The sequence below is a fragment of the Rhagoletis pomonella genome, unplaced genomic scaffold (assembly GCF_013731165.1).
Source record: "Rhagoletis pomonella isolate Grant_MI unplaced genomic scaffold, Rhpom_1.0 Rhpom_scaffold_00005, whole genome shotgun sequence".
Taxonomy (NCBI): domain Eukaryota; kingdom Metazoa; phylum Arthropoda; class Insecta; order Diptera; family Tephritidae; genus Rhagoletis; species Rhagoletis pomonella.
This window is the reverse complement of record NW_023458559.1, coordinates 3,789,606-3,813,487: the sequence shown is the minus strand read 5'-3', so window position 1 is coordinate 3,813,487 and position 23,882 is coordinate 3,789,606. Positions and strand designations below refer to the sequence as shown.

General features: G+C 35.2%; 1 protein-coding gene across 1 annotated transcript in view; it reads right to left on the bottom strand.

Annotated features, from left to right (window-relative positions):
- The window catches only part of LOC118738656 (protein daughter of sevenless), a gene marked incomplete at both ends in the record, with an annotated part of 81,932 nt that overhangs the window by 23,399 nt on the left and 34,651 nt on the right, over positions 1-23,882 (bottom strand). The window contains 1 exon segment of the mRNA XM_036469561.1: positions 15,762-15,893. Within this exon segment, the coding sequence (XP_036325454.1) occupies positions 15,762-15,893 (132 nt within the window).

Genomic DNA, 23,882 nt, shown 5'->3' with positions numbered 1-23,882 from the left:
ATAAATGATATTAACTTTACAGAAGGTCTGAAATCATGAAAATCCCTTCAAGGAAATGGCAGAATTGAACTTTGTTGCAACTTCACATGGGAAATCTGCTTACGACGTCATTGGAGGAAATTTTAAAAGACTAGCAGCTAGAGCAAGTCTTCAACTCCTGATGTTACAACAAATTCGTACACCCGAACCCCTCTACCAATGGGGTGCTCTATGTTTCCAATGGGATACCTGCAAAAAATAACTGCTCTACTTTACTCTATTTCGACTATGACTACGTGCAAATTACTTTAATCCTATTTTAAGCTAGTTTAAAAGATTAAAAATAATCATGTTAGGGAACTTCGTATCCTTATCTAACGAGTCTTTAAATCAATAAATCATTTTTTTCTTTTTAGTTCTTATTGTAATAAAATCGTGTTGTTGGTTTTTTAACTATAATTTTGTTACTAATTTATTTTCTAACTTTTTATTTATTTTTTTACACACCTTTCCTTTTTCTTAAATGCAAAGTAGAATGTCCTACAATATTTTATTCGTTTCGCCTCTTTGCTTCATTTCGGGGAATGCAAAGTAGAATGTCCTACAATATTTTATTTGTTTCGCTTCTTTGCTTCATTTCGGGGAATGCAAAGTAGAATGCTGCATCGTAGTAAGCTGAATGAATATCCAAAAATTCTTTTTCTACCGTTACTTTCTGTGGAAATTTGTCTCGCATAAAAATCATGTTTTGCTTTGTTCAATTTGCAGCGAAGTTGAAGTCAGTCAATGAAGTGACGTACAAGAGTGAGGAAGTACAATTTTAAGCTTAATTAAATATGCATGTATGTACATACCGATTTTAAAGAAAATCTAAATACCTAAATACATACATATGTACGCTGATTTATAAAAATTTTAATTAATTTTAACCTTTTAAGACATTTTCTGATTTCAATTTAATATAAATAAGTATGTACTTATCTAGGTGTTCTATATTAGTTTCTCTGTAAGGCATTCTTTGTTCGCTTCTCTGGATTCTGTATATCCATGCGTTCTCCCTTCGTTTGAAGATAATGCTGCGGGTAAGGGCTTACCTCCAATGACATGCCCATGTTAAAATAAGGCCTTCTTGAAGCGAAACGGTAAGCGATTCCCATCGCCTAGCTCATTTCCACTTTCGTTTCTGTGGTAATCGTGTTTTTTGCTGGGATGTGATGAAGCGGCTCTTGGAGTTTTCGAGAGAAAGATTCTGCGAAAGATTTACGGATATTTACGCGTTAGCGATGGTGAATACAGCTGACGATTTAACGATGAGCTATATGAGCTTTACAACGATATAGACATAGTGCAGCGAATTAAAATTCTGCGGCTCCCCTGGCTTGGCCATGTCGTTCGAGTGGACAGAAACACTCCTGCTCTGAAAGTATTAAACGCGGGCCGCGATGCTGGTAACAGAGGAAGGCCTCCTCCGCGTTGGAAAGACTAAATGGAGAAGGACTTGGCATTTCCAATTGGCGTCAGTTGGCACAGAAGAGAAATGACTGGAGTGCTGTTTTGAACTCGGCCAAAATCGGTTAGGGGGTTACTGCGCACAGTGAAAGATTTGACCCATCTAGCTGCTTTTAATTCTGTAATTCGAAAACTATTGAAGATAGAATAATGCACAAGGTACGTTATAAGATAGGCGAAGCTTTTTACAAAAAAATGGTAATTTATAGTTACTGTCACGCCACCCTATTATATAACTGCAATTTTAAAAAATGCAAAACCTGAAATATTTAACTAACTAAAAGGCTAAAATGCCCAAAATTTATATTTAGAAGTTCCCTATAACAAGGAATTATAAACTGACAGAAATGGACTTAAAAATAAATATATTTTTTTAATTATGGGCTTGGAAAATATCGATAAAAAAGTCAAGTTGGGTCAACAAAATTCTGTTATAAGTTCAATATTTCTTGCTCTCTTTACAAAAATTGAATACCATTGGAAATGTAATGAATCAGGCTTTCTCTATTCAAAGCAAAAATACAAGAATTTGTCTCGGTCGAGATAAAATGCAAATGAATTACTCGAAGAAAATGAAATTCCCAGTAGGCCAGAAAAACGAAAATTTCATCAAAACCTGCACTTTAACTGAGATACAAACTTTATCGAATAGTGGCGGATAACGAGTTTTCGGGTCTAATAAAAATAATAATTTGCTAAAAATAAGTCTAAGTCAACATCGTTTAACTTTTACATGAAATACTCAGTCCTAGCTAAAATCCCAAAAATGTATATTCATTAAAAAGAACATACCCAAGCAAATAAGACCAAAATGGTATTTTAGTAATTGTTGCATAAATCACATAACACCGACAAAATAATCATTGAGATTCAGTTTCAAATATACAAGTTTAAATATTATTGCTCTCGGTAATTTTCCAAAGCAAACCCCGTCCCGCCATACACTTTGATTAAAATCTTTTAGTTGTTATTGTTTCGTCTCTATCTCAGACATTTCTAAAAACATTCTTGACGTTGTTTTTAAATTTGGCGACATAAAATAATGTAATTAATCTTTTCTAGAATATGGAAATGATACACTGTGCAGCGCCAATAAAGAAGAAGAGAGACACCTACTGCAGACTTTGCAAGGATGGTTATAGGCTGATAATGATTTCGATATATCAAGGAAGCGTGGCATCTCCCATAGAAATCGAATTTTTCATACCGCATATCTGTGGAATTATTTGTGGTAGAGTCCTAAAACTTGGTATGGAAATATTTGAAATCAATCTCATATTCATAGAGAAAAATGGGGGCTATTGGGAAAAAGGGTGTGGCGCCTTCCAGAACTATTGAAACTAGTACCTATTTGTAAATACATATCATCGTTTAAAGTACAAAACCGCGTATCGTCATTCTGCAAAACCGCGTAACTGGCATTAGCTGCCAAATATTGGATTTGCTCACACAAGCTCTTGGCTCAATCCTTATCTATTAGCCGTCAAATATACTGGCCAGGTATGCGATTTCTTTATAAAAAGATAACCATTTTGAAATATGAGTGTTTTTCTTGTGCAGACAGTGCTGTGGTGTAGTGGTAAGCAGTGCGCGCTTCCACTCCGCAGCACCTAGGTTCAAACCCTGGTCAAAGCACCATCGCAAAAAAATATAGAAAAAAGGTTTTTTCTTAACAGCGGTTGTCCCTCGGCAGAGAATGGCAAACCTCCGTGTGTATTTCTGCCATGAAAAACATCTTCTCAAAAAAATACAATCGCCATTCGGAGTCGGCGTAAAACTGTAGGTCCTCCGCTTTGTGTGACAACATCAAGGCGCACGCCACTCTAACATATGTGTGAGCGCCAATCTATTATTATTATTATTATTAAATCAGTACGTTAGACTTTTTCATGCTAAAAAATCAGTACTTTTCAGTACATTTTTATTCAAAGCAAAATTATTTGTCTAAGTAACAGAAAATACTTTACAACGCCAGAGTTCTGCTTTTAAACTATATTTTGGTATATAAATAAAATATAGTTTATTAAAAATAAAAGTGTTACTCATTTGAACATGAGTGTACACATCATTATACACAGGAGCCAATAAATTATTTTATATTTATATTTTTGAATAACAATAATGAGATAATGCCCATTTTCAGTGTTAAATAGTAGTAGTTAAATAGTCAAAGAATTCTATACATTTCATTTTAAAATTACTTTTGATTTGAAGGCCACTTTCAAAAATTTTAATTAGAAGACGGTTTCTCTATTTGCGCCAGGGAACAAACTTTATACCTAAGATCCTCTCAATAGCTTCGTTTGAGTGTGCTATTGAAAAAAAAAAAACAAAATTAAATATTTTTTCTAACTGTGAAAATGTACCACTTTTTAAGGACTTCATCTATATTTCCTCACGGCTTAAATAATTTTTTCGCAAAAACTTTGTCCTGTATCCAAAACTCTTTTACAATGTAAGTAAATTGAGAAAAAAGAGTTGTAAGTTATAGGCAAAAGCCATTCGATTATTCAAATTTGTTGTTATTAAACTGAAAGTTATTTTCGAGATAACTAACAACACTCGACAAAAAAAAGTCAGCCTTCTTTTTAAATAATTTAAGCTACATCATATTATCGTAACTGGTACCCAACAACCCGGCCATATGCCTATAAAACGATTGATCTTTTTGTTGTATTAATTTCTTGGGCATATCAAACATGTCAACTACAGTAAAACTATTTTCTTCTTCCTTTTTCAGTACAGTTTAAGGAAGTTTCAACGGTATGTGAAAACCTTAAGAAAATCCTAAAGCATTTTGTTTGAATTGAAAAATCAGTACAAATCAGTATAGATTTTGAAAAATCAGGACATTAGCGTACTGATTGAAGGCATGAATAAAATCAGTATGTCTGGCAACCGTAACCAAATGTTTCAATAAATAAATAATTTTGGGCGGGACGAAGTTCGCCGGGTCCTCTAGTATACCTCTAAACTTGTCCCATCCTTAGCGTCTCTATGGTAAAAATGGGCTTTTATGGAATACGAGCTCAAACCCACTAACCCATTCACGAGTAGCAGACATCGTTCGCGAAAATCAGGGATATTTTAAATCCCATAGACTTTTCAGCAATTATTCCTTAACGATATAGTGGATATTATTATACGTTCTACAAATCGTAAAGCGGCTGATTTTTTCGAAAAAAAAAAATCCTGTTTCTGGCTGTCACCCGTGTGAAGACACAATTTCAAAGAGTTGTACGCATTTTTGGCTTACTAATACATGCAGGCGCCTGTAAGCCATGGGACGAGGAGTTCGTCGATTTGTGGAAAACAGAGCTACAATATATATATACATATATATACACTGAAAATACAATTTCGTAAAAGTGCTACGAAAAACTTTCGTAGGCTTGGTTTTTGTACAATGTACGAAACTTTCGTTCATAATACGAACACATGTTTCACAACGAAACAAGATTTTACGAACCATTCGGAAATATAACGAAAGGACTTTCGTAAAGCCTTTTTTCTGTACAGTTTACGAAATCTTTCGTTTATTTTACGAAACACATTCGTAAATTACTGAACAAATCTCTGTACGAATAATTTTGTATATTGTACGAAGGCATTCGTAATATTTACGTATGGTTTTAAAATTTTCGAAATCTACAATTCTGTATTCGTACAATTTACTTAATACTTTCGTACATAGAACAAATGAAGAAATTTTTTTTTTAATTCGTACAACAGACGAATATTTTCGTACAATATACTTAATTACCGTCAGTTTAGTATTTTATCATATTTTTACGTACTGCGTGTCATTGCGAAACTACTGGCTGGCTACTGTGACGTATAATATAATTTTAAAAGTTTTAAGAAACTTTTGCTGGACAAAACTAAAATATAAAATTAAGTGATAAATGCTTTTTAGCATCACCCACGCTGAGCCTTGCTCTGCAATGTGGGACTTCATAAATAGGCAATTTCATCAGTTAGCTATCAACGGCAAGTCCAAGACAGGAACAGACGCACTACTTAATGAAATTTTAAGTAAGTACATGTATGATTTTTCACTGAAACTAGCCTTTCAGACGCCTTATAATTTTCTTTTAATTTGTAGTCGAGAAAGGAAACAACATCGACGAGGCTGCGAATCTGCCAAGTAACTCCACATAAAAACATTACAAAACATTTTGTTGAAGAAAACCCCCTTAAAGTTAGGAATAAAAGCAAAATAAAAGTGTTGTGTTATAATTCGTCTTATGTTTTTTACAATGTGGTGAATGAAAGCAATCGGAAGTTCTACGAAACAACCGCAGTTTTTAGGAAAATAATTTCGTTAAATATACGAACTATTTTGTGCATTTTACAAAAATTTCGTAAAAAAATAAAGAAATAGTACGAAATTCTTTAGTTAGTAGTACCAAATTCGTTCGTAAATAGTACGAATACGTTCGTAAAATGTACTAAGATCTGATGTCTCATATTTTCGTAGTATGTACGAAAACGGGTTTGTACAATCAACGAAAACTTTCGTGGCTCAAAATGACGAAAACTTTCGTTAAATGTACGCAAGTTTTCGTTATATTTACGCAGATTTTATTATCAGTGTAAGTTAGCACATCCGCCGTCACCCAACATGTTGCATAATTATGGTTCACAACATAATTGACATCCTACACTTTTGTCAATTTCATCATATCATGCAATAGCAATATTGTGCAACGCTATCAGACACCTATAGGAACCGTCGGCCACAGTTAGTACCTCTGGCTAATGCTTACGCAACCATTAGTATAACGGAGCCAATTCATTAGGCATTGCAGCGGTGTCAGCACAACGGCAGCGGAACAGGCTATAAAGGGCGGCAGAACTCGGAGCAGCGGCAGTTGCATCGGGGTGTTACTATAGTCAATTGTGCTTATTTATTTATGTCAATAAAGTACTTTTATTATAACGTTTAAATTACCTCTTTCAATTCCAGGGCAAGTTTGCCCTTTAATTTTTTTTAGTTACTCAGGACCTTCAGTCCTTAACTGCCGCCCAACGTGGGACAGGGACCAGTAGTGTTAGTAGTAAAGTAAATTCGGCATAATCAAATCAGTGATTAAGTGATTGTGAAAAGTGGAAAGTTATACCAAATAAAAGTGAAAAATAAAAATTAGCTAAAAGGCTATCTAAAAGAAGCCAGTAAGCAAAATATCAAAAAGCTATTAAAGTCCTTAAGTGAAACTAATCAAAAAATAATCAAATGACAAATAAATGATCCTTGCAGTATTGTGAGTATAAATAATCACTTTTCGTCTGCATATTTTTCTTTGTTTATTTCCAGGATGGATGCGGACAACGTAAGGAGATTGACTGGTGCAGTTAATGCACTTATGGACCAGCTGAATGGGATAGAGAGGCGTGTATCAAGCTTGGACACACTTCAAAACAGGATCGCTTAGATAGAAACTGCTACTCCGCAGCTAAATGGAGTGGAAGAAGAAGTACAAGTTCAGCCTCGAGCTCCAGCAACGGAGGCGGAACTTAGGGATATCTCGAGACTTCCAGACTCTGTGAAGGAGCTACGGGTGTTCAACGGTAATCCAACTATGTTTGTGTCATGGGTCCATGCTGTCGAGAGCATCCTTACTGATTTCGAGCTGGTAAAGGATAAGCCAATCTATCGTGCGATTTTACAGCAGATTCGACAATAGATACGCGGGCCCGCCGATACTGCGCTCATATCCTATAGCATTTTTGACACTGACTGGACTGCCATGAAGGAGTGTCTATCACTCCATTACGCCGACAAACGCGACATACGCACCTTGGAGTACCAACTCTCCCAAAAGGATTCGCGGCTCGATGACTTCTATGGAGCCGTGAATCACCAATTTGCTTTAATTATAAATAAACTCAAAACTGAGAAATACTCTCAGGAGACAGTGCAGGTACTAATAGATACGTAAAGAAATCGTGCGCTTGATGTGTTCATCCGTGGATTGAGTGGGGATCTTTCAAAGATGCTCCTGGTTCAGCGTCCTAAGAATCTACCTGAGGCATACTCAAGGTGCCTCGAGATACAGAATACAAATTTGAGGAGCTACAAGGTACACAGTGCACGGTTTAATAACCGTATTGTCGCACCGATGAATACCATGCCAGATCGCATGCATGGTTTGGATGGTAACAAGGCGCCTCAACTTCCACCAAGGAAAACATGGCGTCCCCAAGAGCGACGATATCCCTTTGAAAAACGAGTTGGACACACTACTCCTAGGCGAGATCCTCCGTCAACCTCTCAGCCACCCGTCGAGAAGATGGACGTAGACCAGTCGGTCCAATCGCGCAAAGTGAACTACATGAATAGACCGAATCCTTTTAAACGAGGTGCAAGATCGAATAATCTTCCGCGAAAACAGCAAAAGCTGTTCAACATAGAGACGGACGGTAACAATGACGAAGTGACTAACTACTTGCAGACTTCACAGGAGGCACAGGAGGAGAAGTTTTTATCCAATGGCCATCTAGCGTACCTTACTTAGAGTACGTACTCCCTGACGGCCGCACCTTAGATTTTCTTGTCGACAATGGTGCCAATAAAAACTTCATCAAGCAAACGGTCGTCAAGCAAGGCAAACCAGTCCACAGATCCTTTACCGTAAGATCGGTAAGGCGGAAGTATCCCGAAACAGGAAAAAATAAGTTTGAATTTGTTTAAGGATATAAACGTTGACTCTGACATAACCTCCTTTGTGCTCCCAGGATTAGCCTCATTTGACGGAATTATAGGGGACGATACGCTTAGTGGACAGAAAATCTAAAATTCTAAAGGTTAACGAATTTAAAATCCCGCAGAAGGCTCGCGTATCCGCCCAAATGAATTATATCTTGTCTAAGGACATCCCTGTTGAAACGGAGAAAAAAGTGAACAAACTAGTAGCTAAATTTAGCAACCTTTTCCTACCTATTAAGGGGAAGGAATTAGTAGACACTTGCGTACGCGCAGAAATTAAAACGTCAACTTCTGAACCAGTTTATAGCAAAAGCTATCCTTATCCTTCTTGCATGAGAGAAGATGTCGATCGGCAGGTGAACGAATTGCTGCAAGAGGGAGTTATCCGACCATCAAAGAGTCCATACAACTCTCCTATTTGGGTGGTTTCTAAGAAACCTAAACCAAATGGGGAGAAGCAGTACCGTATGGTAATTGACTACAAAAGGCTTAACGCTGTAACGATTTCCAACATTTATCCTATCCCTGACATAAACGCTACTTTGTGTAGCCTTGGCAACTCCCGTTACATCACGACCATTGACTTAACTTCTGGGTTCCACCAAATCCCTATGAAGGAATCCGACATATCTAAGACTGCTTTTTCGACCAAGAACGGTAAATACGAAGTTTTGAGATTGCCTTTTGGCCTCAAGAACGCGCCAGCCATCTTCCAGCGTATGATCGACGACGTACTGAAACAATATGTCGGTAAAATCTGCTATGTGTACATCGACAATATCATTGTGTTTGGTAAGGATGCTGACGATCATTTGAGGAATGTCGAAATGGTATTTTCTCGATTGCTGGAATCTAATCTAAAAGTGAATTTAGAAAAAACCTGCTTCCTGCAAATTGAAGTTGAATTTTTGGGGTACATCATCACTCCCGAAGGAGTTCGTCCTGACCCAAACAAGGTTGAGGCCATGAATTTAATTTTACTAAAATGCAATTGGAAAGATTTGAAAAGTTTTTTGGAAATGACCTCCTACTATAGGAAGTTCGTTCGTGACTACGCAAAAAATAGCTAAACCATTGACAAATCTAACGCGCGGGAAAAATGCACAAATAAAAGCCAGTGCATCGAGGAAGGTAGCAATACAACTTGACAGTGCGGCTTTGCAAGCCTTCGATGACCTAAAACGTATGCTAACTTCCGATGATATCCTGGCATCTCCGATGCATATATTTCTCGCTCTCTGAACAAGGCCGAGGAAAACTACGCTACGAATGAAAAGAAGATGCTAGCCATAGTGTGGACATTAGATAATTTGAGGTCGTATTTGTACGGTGCCAAAAAGATAAAAATATATACTGATCACCAACCATTAACATTTTTCCTTAAGCTGTCGCAATTATAATGCAAAACTAAAGAGGTGGAAAGCACGCATCGAAGAATATAACTGTGAAATAATGTAGAAGCCAGGGAAGGTTAATGTGACGCGGATGCTCTTTCCCTTCTTAAGACCGAACTCAACGCCTTAACGGATTCCGTGGTGGCTCAACCGTCAGGAAGCGAAATAGGAAATTGCGATGAGGTAGCAACAATGCACTCCGATGAACAGGATAATTCCGATCTTATACCACACGTCGAGGCCCCCATAAACGTCTTTAGGAATCAGGTGATATTTAGTAGGTCAGGCATCTCGATGCCATGAGCAACCGCATCATGGCTACCGCAGATATTTTATTTCTTTACCAAATATCGACAATGCAAACGTTATTCCAATTCTAAAAGAATGCCTTAATCCTAATGTTATAAATGGCACAAAAATTCCTGAGGAATTTCTCCAATTATTGCAAAACGTGTATGTTAATAATTTCCACAGGTATAGGATCAGGATAACTCAGCGCCTAGTGGAGGACGTGACTATCCCTGATAGAATTTTCGATATATTCGAAGAAGAGCATCGCAGAGCCCACAGGAATCCGAAGGAAAATAGGGAGTAGATTCTAGAAAAGTACTACTTTCCAGGTATGGCAAAACAACTTAGGGAAGTGCAGTTTGGCAGTGCGAAGTGTGTAAGCTTAATAAATATGACAGGCATCCGGCTAAGCCTCACCTCCAGCCGACACCGATTCCCAGCTATCCTTGCGAGATCATTCACATGGATATTTTTGAGATTGAAAAACAGAAGTTTCTGAGCTGTGTAGACAAGTTTTCAAAGTTCGCTATCAAGAATAAGTCGTCGCGAGTGCAGTGCAGCGAGACGCGGGGGTCATGAAAAATATTAAATAATTATTTATTTCATTTTATTAGTAATAATTTGTATCAATTTAAATCATTCATTGCATTTGGACGTAATGTTCTCTACGGCGAAAAATTCAGATTAGCCGGTAACACCGCCTTATTAATTCGCCTTGAGAGTGTCATTTCAGAATATGGCTTTATTACTCATTTGCACAAATTTGGATATGACTTTATTTCACTTCTGGATTGGAAATAACGCCATATGGTTTTATTTCCAAAATAAAATGGAAATAAGACCATATGGCGTTATTGCGTATGGTGTTATTGCACACCACCACATGTTACATGTCATTTTCAAAGTATATGTACGTCATAAGCATCATGTTCTGTATCGTGAGGGGGTTTTTTTTAACAAAGCATTAAGTTCCAAAATGTACTAAGACGGTTGTAACAGCGTATCATACAGATATTTACGACAGAGTGTCCAGATTTGGCGATTTCTCACCAATTTGGAAATTCTTCTTGAATATTTGGGCGTAAAAATTTAGGAAATCGCCACTGGCGATTTTTGGCGATTTTTTCCCTTCAAATATAGTTTTTTCCTATTATAAAAATATACAAAACTTAGTTTTTCACGATAATTTTACAGAAGAGGCTAATAAACTGCGTGATAAACTTGACTTAAGAAGCATATTAAAAGACTGTCAAAAATGTTTAATCACCCTTATCAAAAAACTTTTGAAACGATTACCTAGTCATTTAAATACTTTTAAAAAAGCTTTGATTTTGTTTCCAGAAAAGTGTGTGAATCACAAGAGGACAAGTTTCAGGGACCTGTTAATTCACTATTTGATTTTGAAGGAAATAAAAGCAGTTTAAATCTTTTAACTTTCCCATGGAATAACTTTTCTTAAAACCATTCCATCCGATTTTGAATAATTTTGGATAATTGCTTACGGAGTGAAAACCGCAACAGGCAATAAAATGTTTGGAAATATAAGTAAATTCATATTATTATCCTTTATTAGGCTTTTGTTGAGCGCGTTTTTTTGAATGATTAATGAATTCAACAAAAACTAAGATTCGAAATAGGATGAGGTTGAAAAGCCTTAACTCAATAGTTCGAATAAAGTGTTATATGAAGGCTAATAGTTTCTGCTGCAAAACGTTTCCCATATCAAACAGTATGTCATCACGGTTGAATAGCTCAATATATGACAACAACAGAAATGTAAATGATTCAGACGCTATAGGTGATTTTGAAGAAATTGTGGAAATAGCTGATCTCGGCTCATTATAGGTTTTTATTTAATTTTTAGCGCCGAGCTCTTAAAAGCGGATTGTGCGATTAATCAATTAATATGAGTTATAATAAATTTAGTAATTTCGCAGTCCTATTGCAAAATGTGATGAAACAAATATTTTTAAAAAGTATGCGTATTTTTAAAGATTTTTTTTTTGTACATCACTATTATATAAGTGATTTTTGTTATTTATTGTTACCCTCTGAAGGTGTTACATTCGTTTTTGGTTTTAAAAACTATATTATAACAAGATTTCATTTTTAAAATAAAAGATTTGTTAAATCGATTTACGGCTGCATTTGAATTCATGTATGTATTCATAGTCAGCTGTTGAAGCAACGCCAACGCCAACGCAACGCCAAAGTTATATGTGGACGGGCCTTAAGGTTGCAAACAGAGTGGAAGCGAAGCCGAAGACGAAGATGTAGACGAAGCCGAAGACGAATTGCTTGCGTTGCGGGCAAGCTGGCGAGTGTACATAGTGGAAGATGAATGATATGAAGATTTGTTTCTAAATAAAACCATTTTTTTAGATAAAATCAAAAGAAAATAAAGAAAAAACAGCAATTCATGAAATAATTTGTATAGGACAACTTTTGGAGAATTTCGCCACTTGTATTATGTGTTACGGCAAGACGGACAGACATTTTTCAAATATACAAGAATGCCAATTAATACGTTTGATTACATTTTGCCAAAAATTTAGCCAATTTCTTGAAAAACGCGTTTTTTCACAATTGCAAACATTTAAATAAATTGTAAACAATTCATCACAGCAAGCGATTCGTCTTTGAAAACAGTACCGCACTGTTTCAAGCTGACCGCTTGCGCAACGTCTTCATCTTCGTCTTCGTCTTTGCTTGCACTGTGATCACTTTCATATGTTTACTACTGCACTGTTTTTCGTCTTCGGTTTCGTCTTCATCTTCGTCTTCGGCTTCGCTTCCACTCTGTTTGCAACCTAAGTGTTCCATAACGTAACAATTTACTTTGCACATTTTTGCCTTGTATTTTATTTTAACTAAGCATAGCTACGTTGTGTACACACCGCAGTAAAACTGTATACATACATTTTGGAAGTCAGCCATACATACGAGCACCAATTAATTTCATTTAAAGAAATGGCTTGGCGCCCATTTCCGCGTATGTAGTGCATGTTTTTAGGCGCAATATTTAACTACTTCCGGCAAGGCGTACCGACGAGGATGATGGCTACACTTTTGTATAGGAACTTTGATTATAATCTATAATTATAGCTAAAAATGGTCTGGACACACAACATTGCAAGTTGACAAAAGCGTTGTAAAATAGAGAAAATAGTGAAAACTAAATCGATAAAAATCGATCTATGATTACCTGTGGTATCGTCTTCGCTAAAATTACCCTAAGGTACTTTTTTTAAGCTATTTATGAAATATATTTTAATAAGAAATACATTTCATGACAAACCAAATCCATCCAAAACCATTATCGCTGGAAGATAGTTCCGGAGAAACCTCATTGTTTTTTGACATACCTACATATGTAACACCGAAATACGTATTTCTTTGTTTTTCTTTTACATTAGTAATATATGTACGTATGTGTGAGAGTATTGTATCTTTTATAGACTAATAAAAGACTTAAAAACTAAAATATTTTATTACATGCATACTAGGGCGGGGCATTTTATTATGCGCGTATAGCATAGGAGATTGTACGCGTAATTCTAACCAAATTCGCTGAAGAAACCGTGGGTCTAAAATCTATTTGTAGCTTGCATAGTTGCGAGAATAGGTTTCGAAGAAAATGTCAAAATTTTTATTGTTGGGCCCTCCGGTGGAAGTTTTCAGAAAAAGATACGTGCAGAAATGGACTCCTCATACCAAGAAACCCCCTTATAGCATATTTTTATACGAAATTAAAGCTCTACTTTACGACACTACAGCAAAATGCTAAGAAACTTATGTTCGCAATTTGGCAAACTCCAAATTGATTTTAGGCTCATGGTTTCTTCGGCAAATTTTCTTAGAATTACACATAGAATCCTTCTCTGCTATACACGTATAGTCAAAAAAATCTCCCATACAAATTGACCCGCCCTAACGCATACATAAATATGTATATGTAAATCTACCACATTGTTTTGGAATTTGCCATCATTTTTAAGGCTTATCTACCACTAAAAAAAAATTTACAGTCCGTACACTGGTATCCGCAGCAATGTCAGCAGTCGATCTCTGCTGTACCTGAAATTGACTCCGACTTTTCCACTCTCTCCTTCAATGCCGAAATGTGCGTAGATGATTCAGCTACAGCAGCAGCGAGTGACGAAATCTTCTCCTCAATCCGTTTTGTGAGTTTGTTCTCCACTTCTGTAATTTTTCTCTAGCTCGTTCGACTTATTGTATACAACTGTGAGTGTGATAACTGCACCTTCATCAAATTTAGCTGTATTTGCAGAGGGGAAGCCTTTGCTCAGTCAGTGGAGCAGGAGCAGTGACCGACATAACAAACGAGCGGCAAAACAAACAAACGAATTGGAATCGATTAAACTTATATAGCGCAAGAAAATTTTATTGATTATTGTTACGCGCCGTACTTGAAATAGCGAATGAATATCGTATTATTCGCATGCAATTAAAGTAATCAAGCTTAGTTTTGTTTTATTTTATTTGCAAAAATTATAATCCGCACAAATACGCCAAAAATGCGGGAGCAAATTAAAAACACGACCGTTCTCTTGAATTTTCTTAATCTCCAACTAAATTTAGTTGGTTGTAAATACAAACAAAAAAAACATATGCAGAAACAACATGCATTTATTGTAAAATATACTAAAATATGCGCTATAAATATGCAAAAATCGGTATTTTTTGCAAAACCGTGTATTTAGTGCAAAACGATGCACTAACGATTGAATGCTATTTATAGGAAATGATTCGTAAAGATAACTTAACCATTACGATTTAAATATGCCCAATGAAAACATGCATTTTCATGAGATTCCGAACCCTGCTTATGTATTAAAAAATACAAAATAAACAATACATTTAAATAAAATAAAACATTTGTACTTCATTTTCAAAAGTGTTCCGTCTTCTTTGTATTTATTGATAGTGGGAATCGTTTAATAGCTCCGAAAAATTGTAATAATCGCAATGGCTAATTAACTGCTCATTCTCACAGCTGCATGCAGTCCGACATAACTGGCAAGAACTCCAGCCAACAGTTCAGGCAATGAAATTGATGACCTGGGTTCGAAGGTAAACGGTTTCCTCTCTGAACTTTCTAGCTTGTGTACTGAAAGGAGCTTCACCGTCTCCTCTAGGAAATCGTCGGCAAGGCTTTCACTACCTGGACGAAAGAAGTCCCTCTACATCTGGGTGTTCACACTGATGGCGAACAAATTCTCGACTGTCAGTCGACAGGGAGTCGGTCTCAATCTACACCAACTCCCGACCGGTGACTGCCGTTTTAGGGGCACAGTTAACCGACGAGCACGAAACGTCATGCAATGACTAGGCACAACTCGTCGCATGCCCGCGAAATTCAACTAAAGCTTTCTCCCTCTGGTTCAACGCAATTGGGGTAGCGCACATCGTGGGAATCCCGTTAGTTGATCAGGGTTAAATAAGCCGCTAAAAAAAAATACAAGCTAGCACTACATACCATTGTTTTTTTTTCAATCACAGCTAAAATAAAATAACATAAAAGCTTAAACTCATGGCGTATTTAACCTTTCCAATTTCGAAAAGTGTAGTGCTAACTTTGCGCTGACCTGGTTACAACAACTACGACGCTGCAGCAGCTATTCAAAAAATAAATTAATGCTTATCTCTTCTTGAATATATTTCCTTAATCTTTTTGCAGATACTCACTAATTTTTAAACCAGTATATTTTCACCAGTAAAAATAAAATGCACGTGCATAGGAAATAAACAAGTTAGACCCCTATTTTAGCTCTTTTTTAATTTGTCTTAGATATTATACTTCCTTATCCTAGCAACACTTTACAGGTTCGGCTTAAGCAATATATATTTCGACTTACCTGTCTACAGTTTGTAATTTTTGGTGAATACGACTTATCGTTGGTTAAATTTAAGCCAATATTATTGTGACTTCGAGGTGTATCGTAGAATTTTGGATCCAAATTATTCAATGGCGTGGTAGGATTTTCATACTGAAAAGATAATGCAAACAAAATAGAATATTATTAACATAATGCGCTGTCAACATTTTAGAAAATACGAGACAAAGCCCAATTCCTCAAAATCTAGAACGCTATTCCAACAAGAATTTATCTGAAAATAAGTTTTCTATAGAGGCATTTCATGTCATCGCGGCCACCTCTGTGCGCGACCTCTATGGATTTCGATGAAAGTTGAAGGTCTAGGTCAGAGCTTCCTAATGTGGGTTCCGTAGAAAAGTCACCGCGGTTCCGCGAAATTAATTTTGGTATGAATAAGCATGGCGGTTGGTTTGAGTTGCACAGAGAAAGAAAAGTTCCATAAACAGCTTGACCGAGACCATGGGCGTACGCAGGTACTATTAACTCTTCAATAAGTTCATAATAAACTTTATGCAAACTAAATTCCTCTGTAGGGCTCAATTTTTACAATAACAAGTAATTTTTAAGCAAAAAACACAACCGACTTCAATTCTCATATAAAAATTTAGAAGTACCGTTAGTTTCTTTATGATCCAATAATCGGTTCTAAACCAAATTAGTATGGGACCTCCCCTGAATCACCAGAAAAAGAATTATCGAAATCGGTTAACGTGGTCCAAAGTTATGCGGTAAAGCAGTGTTTGCATTATTCAACTTTGCGTTCAACAATTGCGTTCAACTCAACGCAGGGTTGCACTAAAAAAAAGTTGAATGGCTAAATGTTGGCTGGCGACCAACTTTGTTGAAAGCGATTAGTTGAAAGGCCATTCAACCAAAAGTTTAATGCAAAGTTGAACAATGCAAACACCTTTTTATGGCGAATATTTTGATATTTTTTCATATTTTGATATTTTTAGCCATTCAACTTTTTTTCGTGCAACCCTGCGCTGAGTTGAACGCAAATGTTGAACGCAAAGTTGAACAATGCAAACACACTTTAACATACATAAAAAAATATTCCGATGAATTGATAACCTCCTCCTTTTTTTGAATTCGGCTAAAAAGATAAAAACTAATAAGGTAAATTATTTAACATTTTTAATAGCTATCTTTTAACATTTCTAATAAAATTTATATTTAAAAATATCTCATCCCCCCATGCGTACGCCCATGACCGAGACGTAATAATCTATTTTCTAGTATGTACTCGTAGTTGGTATGATTGCCGTACTGAGTGCCATACCTACTAGACCTCTGCATGAGTTGATTCAAACTTCCAGTTAAACAGAGCACAGGGAGGTTCCATGGGAAAGTGAACCTTAGTGCAAAAATTATTTTCTTTATAAAACTAACAAACGTGTGGATAAGACATTTGTAAAAATCTTGAATCAACCAAAAAATAACAAATTAAAGCTTTAAATCTAGGGTGGCCATTTCATAGGCACGCGTGCCAAAATTTTTCTCTTCTGCTTTCACACGTACACGAGAAAAACTGCGCTGCTTTCACACATACTACATGAGCATACTCTATGAATCAATGATGCCGACAATTATGGTTTTGCTGTGATCGTGCTCAATTGATGCGAAACTTTCAAGCAATCAACTCGCTGCAAGACACGGCAAAAATGTTTAATATGGAATCGGATGTAGCTTTTTTACTCACTAGTAATGGGGAGGGAGGGCACAATGTTCGGTGTGTCATGAAGAAATCGCACGGACGGCAAACTTTTTTTTTCAGCGCCATTATAGCGCCATTACCCCTTATTCCCAAATATTGAATTAATAAATTATTACGTACATATGTACACAAATAAAAAGTGAACTTAAAATAATGCTAAAAAATTCCCTTTCTTTTAATTCTAATTCTATTTGCTTTAATTTTAATTTTAACTATAATAAAAAATCTAAGCAAGCAATGCAAGTAAATTAAATTATATTAAAAGGTTAATTCTTTAATATTGTATCTCCCTTTCACACTATTTACAAAATAAAAAAAAAACCTTTTTCATAATTTGCAACTCGAAATCGTTGACAACACTGTTTGCATCAGACGCGTGAGCCACTTAGTCTCTTCATTCTCTCATCGTTTAGCAAAATTTCAATATATATGATTTTGTGAGTTTTGGCCACCTCTGCTTTAAATGCATTTTTACAACCCATTTATCAACTTGCAATGTTGTATGTCCAGACCACCATTTTATACTATAAATATAGCAAAGGGATTCATGGCAAACCTAGTCTAGATATCAATCTCGTCGTAGGTACCATATCAAAGACATAAAATTAGAAAAACTCTAGAGATAGATGTCGCCTCGCCACAAGAAGTTAAAAATATGCACTACATACGCTACAGCGGAAATGGACGACACGCCATTTCTTTAAATGAAATTAATTGCTGCTATATGTATGTATGTACATATGTAGGCATATACTAAATGTGAGCAAACAACATTTTGCTTGCATAGTCTTCTGTTCTCTTTTCACTGCAACTTGAATTGTTTTAGTAGTTTTTGCAAACTGTTATACAGACGAGACAAAAAAGTATAAAATAAATTTGAAAAAAACTTTTTAATGTACCACGCTTTTATAAATGGACTAAAACTAGAAAATATTTCTCAGTCCCATAGAACTTTGTTTTGATAACTTTCGATTTTGAAATTTTAGCAAAAGTCATTATAAACAATTTATGAGATTGAAAATGAAAAGCGTGGGGCGCATGTAATAGGCCTGATTTGAAATTGATGAGTAATATATGAATGTATGTGGGTATATTAGTAACGACCGCTTAAAATCGATCTCAAATTTGTACTTTGCTTTAGATTGCATGCGGTCCACGTTTTTCGTTTTCAATCTCATAAATTGTTTATAATGACTTTTGCAAAAATAGTTATTCAAAAAATCATAATCTACAAAATCGTATTTTCTGACTTAAATCGACAGGTCGCGACCTCTAAATGACCTTTAAAAAATCTATAAAAAAGGCAATCATATTTCTCATAAATACGAATAAAATTAGGTGGTTGGGGCTTTAAATTTCCAAAAACAAAAAGCATTTTCGATGGGCACCCTAATGTATATACTATATAGACTTTCTTCTGTTCGCCCATCCGTCAGCGGCAGACACCCAATATTTAAATTCAGGTAGGAAGTAACGTAGTTTAATTTTAAAACTAACTCAATGAATGAATTAAATAAAATTATAATCTGATTGCATGATAAGATTAGTAGCCTCATGGCTCTTTGGAATCTACCTTATGGGCAGTAGCGCAGGCGTTTCCAGACGCGCCGGCGTCGCCGCCGATTCTTTTTGAAGTTGACCACGCCGCCGACGCAAAGCCTGTCGGCGTAAACCTCTAGTGTGTACACACATATACGTACGTACTACTACATCAATATCACAGATGGAAATAAAATAAAATAAAATAAAATAACATAGTAGGCTAAAGTATATAAATCGTTAAATAAAAATAGAAATAAAAATAAATAATAAGTAATAAACATAAATAAATAAACAAAATATCACAGAATTTATATAGTCAAATAGTAAAATAAATAAATAAACTAAAAAATAAATAAATTTAAAAATAATTACCATAATCTATCTATTTATTACCATGTTCTGACCGACAACGAAAACACCTTGAAAACGAGTTTTGGGATTGTGGGCTTAAGGCTGTTCACACCGACTGTTGGTGTTTTCGTTGACATTTCTTACATCCTTTGTTTACAGTTTTGCTGCACAAATACAAAACCAAAATACTTTTCCTCCAATTTCTTTTCATTAACAACCTTTTACTTAATAATAATAGATTCGCGCTTACACATATGTTAGTGTTTGGCCGAGCTTCTCCTCCAACTTCCAACCTCCAACGGAGGGACCTACAGTTTTACGCCGACTTCGAACGGCGATTGTATTTTTATGAGAAGCTGTTTTTCATGGCAGAAATACACTCGGAGGTTTGCCATTGCCTGCCGAGGGACGACCGCTGTTAAGAAAAACCTTTTTCTAAATTTCTTGCGATGTTGCTTTGACCAGGGCTTGAACCCAGGTGCTGGTGAGTGAAAGCGCGCACTGCTTACCACTACACCACAGCGGCCAACCTTTTACTTCCATGCTTATTTTATTTTGGTCAGTAAGGATGATAAAATATGACTTCCACTTCGATAAATAATCGAAAAAAACTAGTGCAGACACCGATTGGAATGAGTGGAACGTGAGTTTTCAAGTGGTTTTCAGCGAAAACTTGTTTTTGTTTGACAGATTTTACATTGACGAAAACACAAGTTTTAGGTCGAAAACCAGTTTTAGCAACGAAATCATGTTTTCGATGTCGGTCAGAACATAGTGTATATAAAAATGAAATGCTTTCCGTATGACGGCGATGCCTGACCAAACGGCTGAACCGATTTCGATTCTGTAAAAAGCACATTTTTGGACCTTCTGTGTGGAAGGTTCTTTGATTTAAAAAATTTGAAATTTTTTGTTGTTGCCGAAAAGTGAAGAAAGCTGAGACGTCACGATTTCACAATTTCATAGAGTTTTCCGTATATTGAATGTCACTAAACTACTAAACGGCTGGACCGATTTCGTTCATATTTGGAACATATTTCAGCACCTTGAAGGGAAATTTTTCAAGATGCATTTGAGTTGTGCAACCCCTTGGGATCATCAAAAAAAAAGGCACAAACTGATTGGATTTTATTTTATGATAGGAAATATTGATGTGAAGTATAGGTCTGTGGTACAAAACATTCAACCAATTTTATTATGCAACGAAATCTATATAAAAAAATTCGGCTTCGAAATTATTTTAAAACCATTACTTAGTGACCTGAAAATATTGGAGACAGGTCTAAATTTTCTGAATAAAAAAACCGGCATGCAAGAACACCTATTTGGAACTGTGTTTGCAGTAATTGGCGGCAATTTAGGTTCCCACCAAATTGGAGGTTTCAACAAAAATTTCAGTTTTTCTCAATATACTTGCAGATATTGTTTGTTTGAGCGTAAGAATTTAGCTTTAAAAGATATCGAAGTTTGCGAACAAAGAAACAAAAATAATTATAACGAGCAGCTTTGGAAGACAGTTTAAGCCGAGGGGTTGTTCGCGATTCTGTCTTAAATGATCACCGATATTTTCATGTTTGTAATCCGGGATTGCCGCCGTGCACAGCTCATGACTTATTTGAAGGTATTGTACCTCATGTTTTAATGGAAATTCTGAGAGGCTTAAGTGTTACTTTTTGTTTTACCTTTGGTTACGTAAACGTTTTTTTAGCAAGTTTAAGAAAAAAATTTGCATATGTAATTTCCAAAATTAAAGTTTAGTATTAAAAAACTAGTGCGTAAGGCAGATGAAGTGCGGCATATTCTATTTTTGATGCCTTTTGTTTTAATGTATGTTGTTTCTGACTATGAAAATCGAATGTTCTCTTTATTTACAACAATGGTTAGTATGTGCCGATTAATATGTTCTGATACAATATCCGAGTGAGTTAGAATTACTCAATTACCATATATATGTTTATTTCGAATTACGAGAGGAATGCCTTCCTAATGTAAAGCTTAGACCTAAGCATCACTATATTAAACATTATCCAGAACTAATGAGGCAATTTGGACCTCTAAAAAAATTTTTTTCTCGTCATTTTGAACACAAACATCAATATTTCAAGAATATTGCAAAAAAATTTAAAAATTTTAAAAACATTACGTTAACTTTAGCAAATAAACATAAATATTTACAAGCAAGTATTGTTGGGGATAGGTTAAGAACACATATTATAAGCAATAATGTCTATGAAATGATATGTTCAATATAAATATTCCAAAAAAGTATATATTTGTATCCAATACGATTTTGTTTTGTGGAACTAAATATACAGCGTGGCTACGAATAACTGTTACCCCGGTTTTTTGAGAAATAAATGGGTCCTTTATAGATTTTGCAAAAAAATTATTTTATTGATAATTTTTCACAGATTTTACCTTAGTTGTATTAATTAGTTTTTAAATTTTAATCCTTATATACATTTTCCAGCAGTGTATACTTTGAGAGAAAAGTTCATTTGGCACGCAGGTCTTCGTCAATTAATTTATTCCATATCTTCTGTAACTACAGGCAAATTTTCTCCATTTTGAGTCCCTTATACTACCCCTTTTGTCTAACATAAGGCCTCATCCTCAAAAATCGAATAGACTCGGAACTGGTGACTAGGACGGCCATTCATTTGACCAACCTCATACAGATTATTTCTTCTTTGTATTTTTTTTATACAAAGCATAAGAAAAAATACACTTGAAAAAGACTTGCGTGCCAAATGAACTTTTCTCTTAAAGTTTAAACTGCTGGCAAATGTAAAATTTAATAACTAATTAATACAACTAAAGTAAAATCTGTGGAAAATTAACAATATCATACTTTTTTTGCAAAATATATAAAGGACCCTTTTATTTCTCAAAAAAAAACGGGGTAACAGTTATTCGTAGCCACGCTGTAAAAAGAAAGACGTTGTACTATTTTCAGTTGACGAGCAAGGTTTTGTATCAATCTGAAGATTGTACGGAATTTTCACTATTTGGAAGTTTAATGAAAATTTGGTACAATAGCACCATTAATTTATACGAATCTGCAAATGATAACAGTTTTGGATTGATAAGTAATAATACCTTGATAAAACAACAACCAATAAAATTGCTTAGCTTCAAAAATAAGCAATACTTTGCACCATTTTCTTCTTTTGTAGAAAATACTTAAAACAAGTGCCTCGTATTAAAAATAGAACTTTAGTTCTGTAAAATATTAAGCTTTAGTTTTAGCCTTAGTACGAAAAAGCATTTCAAAATGAGCAAATATCTTTGTAAAATATGGAGCGCAGATAGATTAACCAAAAAGGCATTTGTGTGCCACCCTTCGATCGATCTCGTAGTATAAAAAGGTATGATGCAGCAAAAACAGTTACTAAATAAATTATTAAATATCTAATCTAGTTTGGGTTATATTTCTGATTTTTAGCTAAAGAGTATTCCCTAAATGGAAGCCGTTAAATCGTTAAACTCCGGGTCATAATCGCAGAGACTTCTTTTTAATGACATTTTAAAGAAAAAACACTTTTTTTTACTTTGCGCTTTCATTGCAATTATCATACATTTACTCTAGTTATATATTAGTAAATGGAAGTAAATTTGCATGCCAATTAATTTAAGATTAAGATTGGCGTTCTACCATAATTTTTGTTAAATTGGATATAAAATCAAATATGTTGGGAACTAAATGAAAAAAAAACATTACTTAAGGCGAAGAATATAATAGAATTGAATTTGATAGCATTTCTTAACAAATGGTTGTATAACTTGCTTAGCTACGTATGGATTTTGTAGAGAACTAAAACAGACTATCACGATATGGCCTTCCAAATTCGAGTTTAGTCCAAAAATTTCTTTCGCTTAAAACCAAAAGGGTGTTATGATGTTATGGGTGTTTTGTATATTAAAAATATACCCGATCCTTTTAGCTTTAAAATGGTTTTGAGGAGAAGGTCTTAAAATGGTATGCTTACTAGAAATCGCGAGAAAATCCAAGCCAGGACAAATCAGATCTCTAAAAAAAAAAAAAAAATGAAACAATGTCTGTTCCGGCATGTTTTTAGCTTATTAGTGCAGCCTAGTGCAGTCACCTCATATTTGATTTTATGATTTTGTTTATTTTGAAACTTTGCATTGTTTGTCAAGCAACATACCGACGCTCATTTGCATGTGTGCTTATATCTAAATGAGCACGAGTATAAATAAGTCAGTTTTGTGTCAGTTTAAGCCCACACTCATCGAATAAGTTTGAATAAATATGTACGTATGTGTGCCTAGCCTTTTGTTTGAAGTGAATTCAGGTAAAGTTGTTGGACAATGATGTACATATAAACGCATATGCATACATTAGGGTGCCCATCGAAAATGTTTTTTTTTTTCAAAACCCTACACCCTAGTTTTATTAGATTTTATGAGAAATATTATTGCCTATTTTTATAGATTTTTTAAGTCATTTACAGGTCGCGACCTGTCGA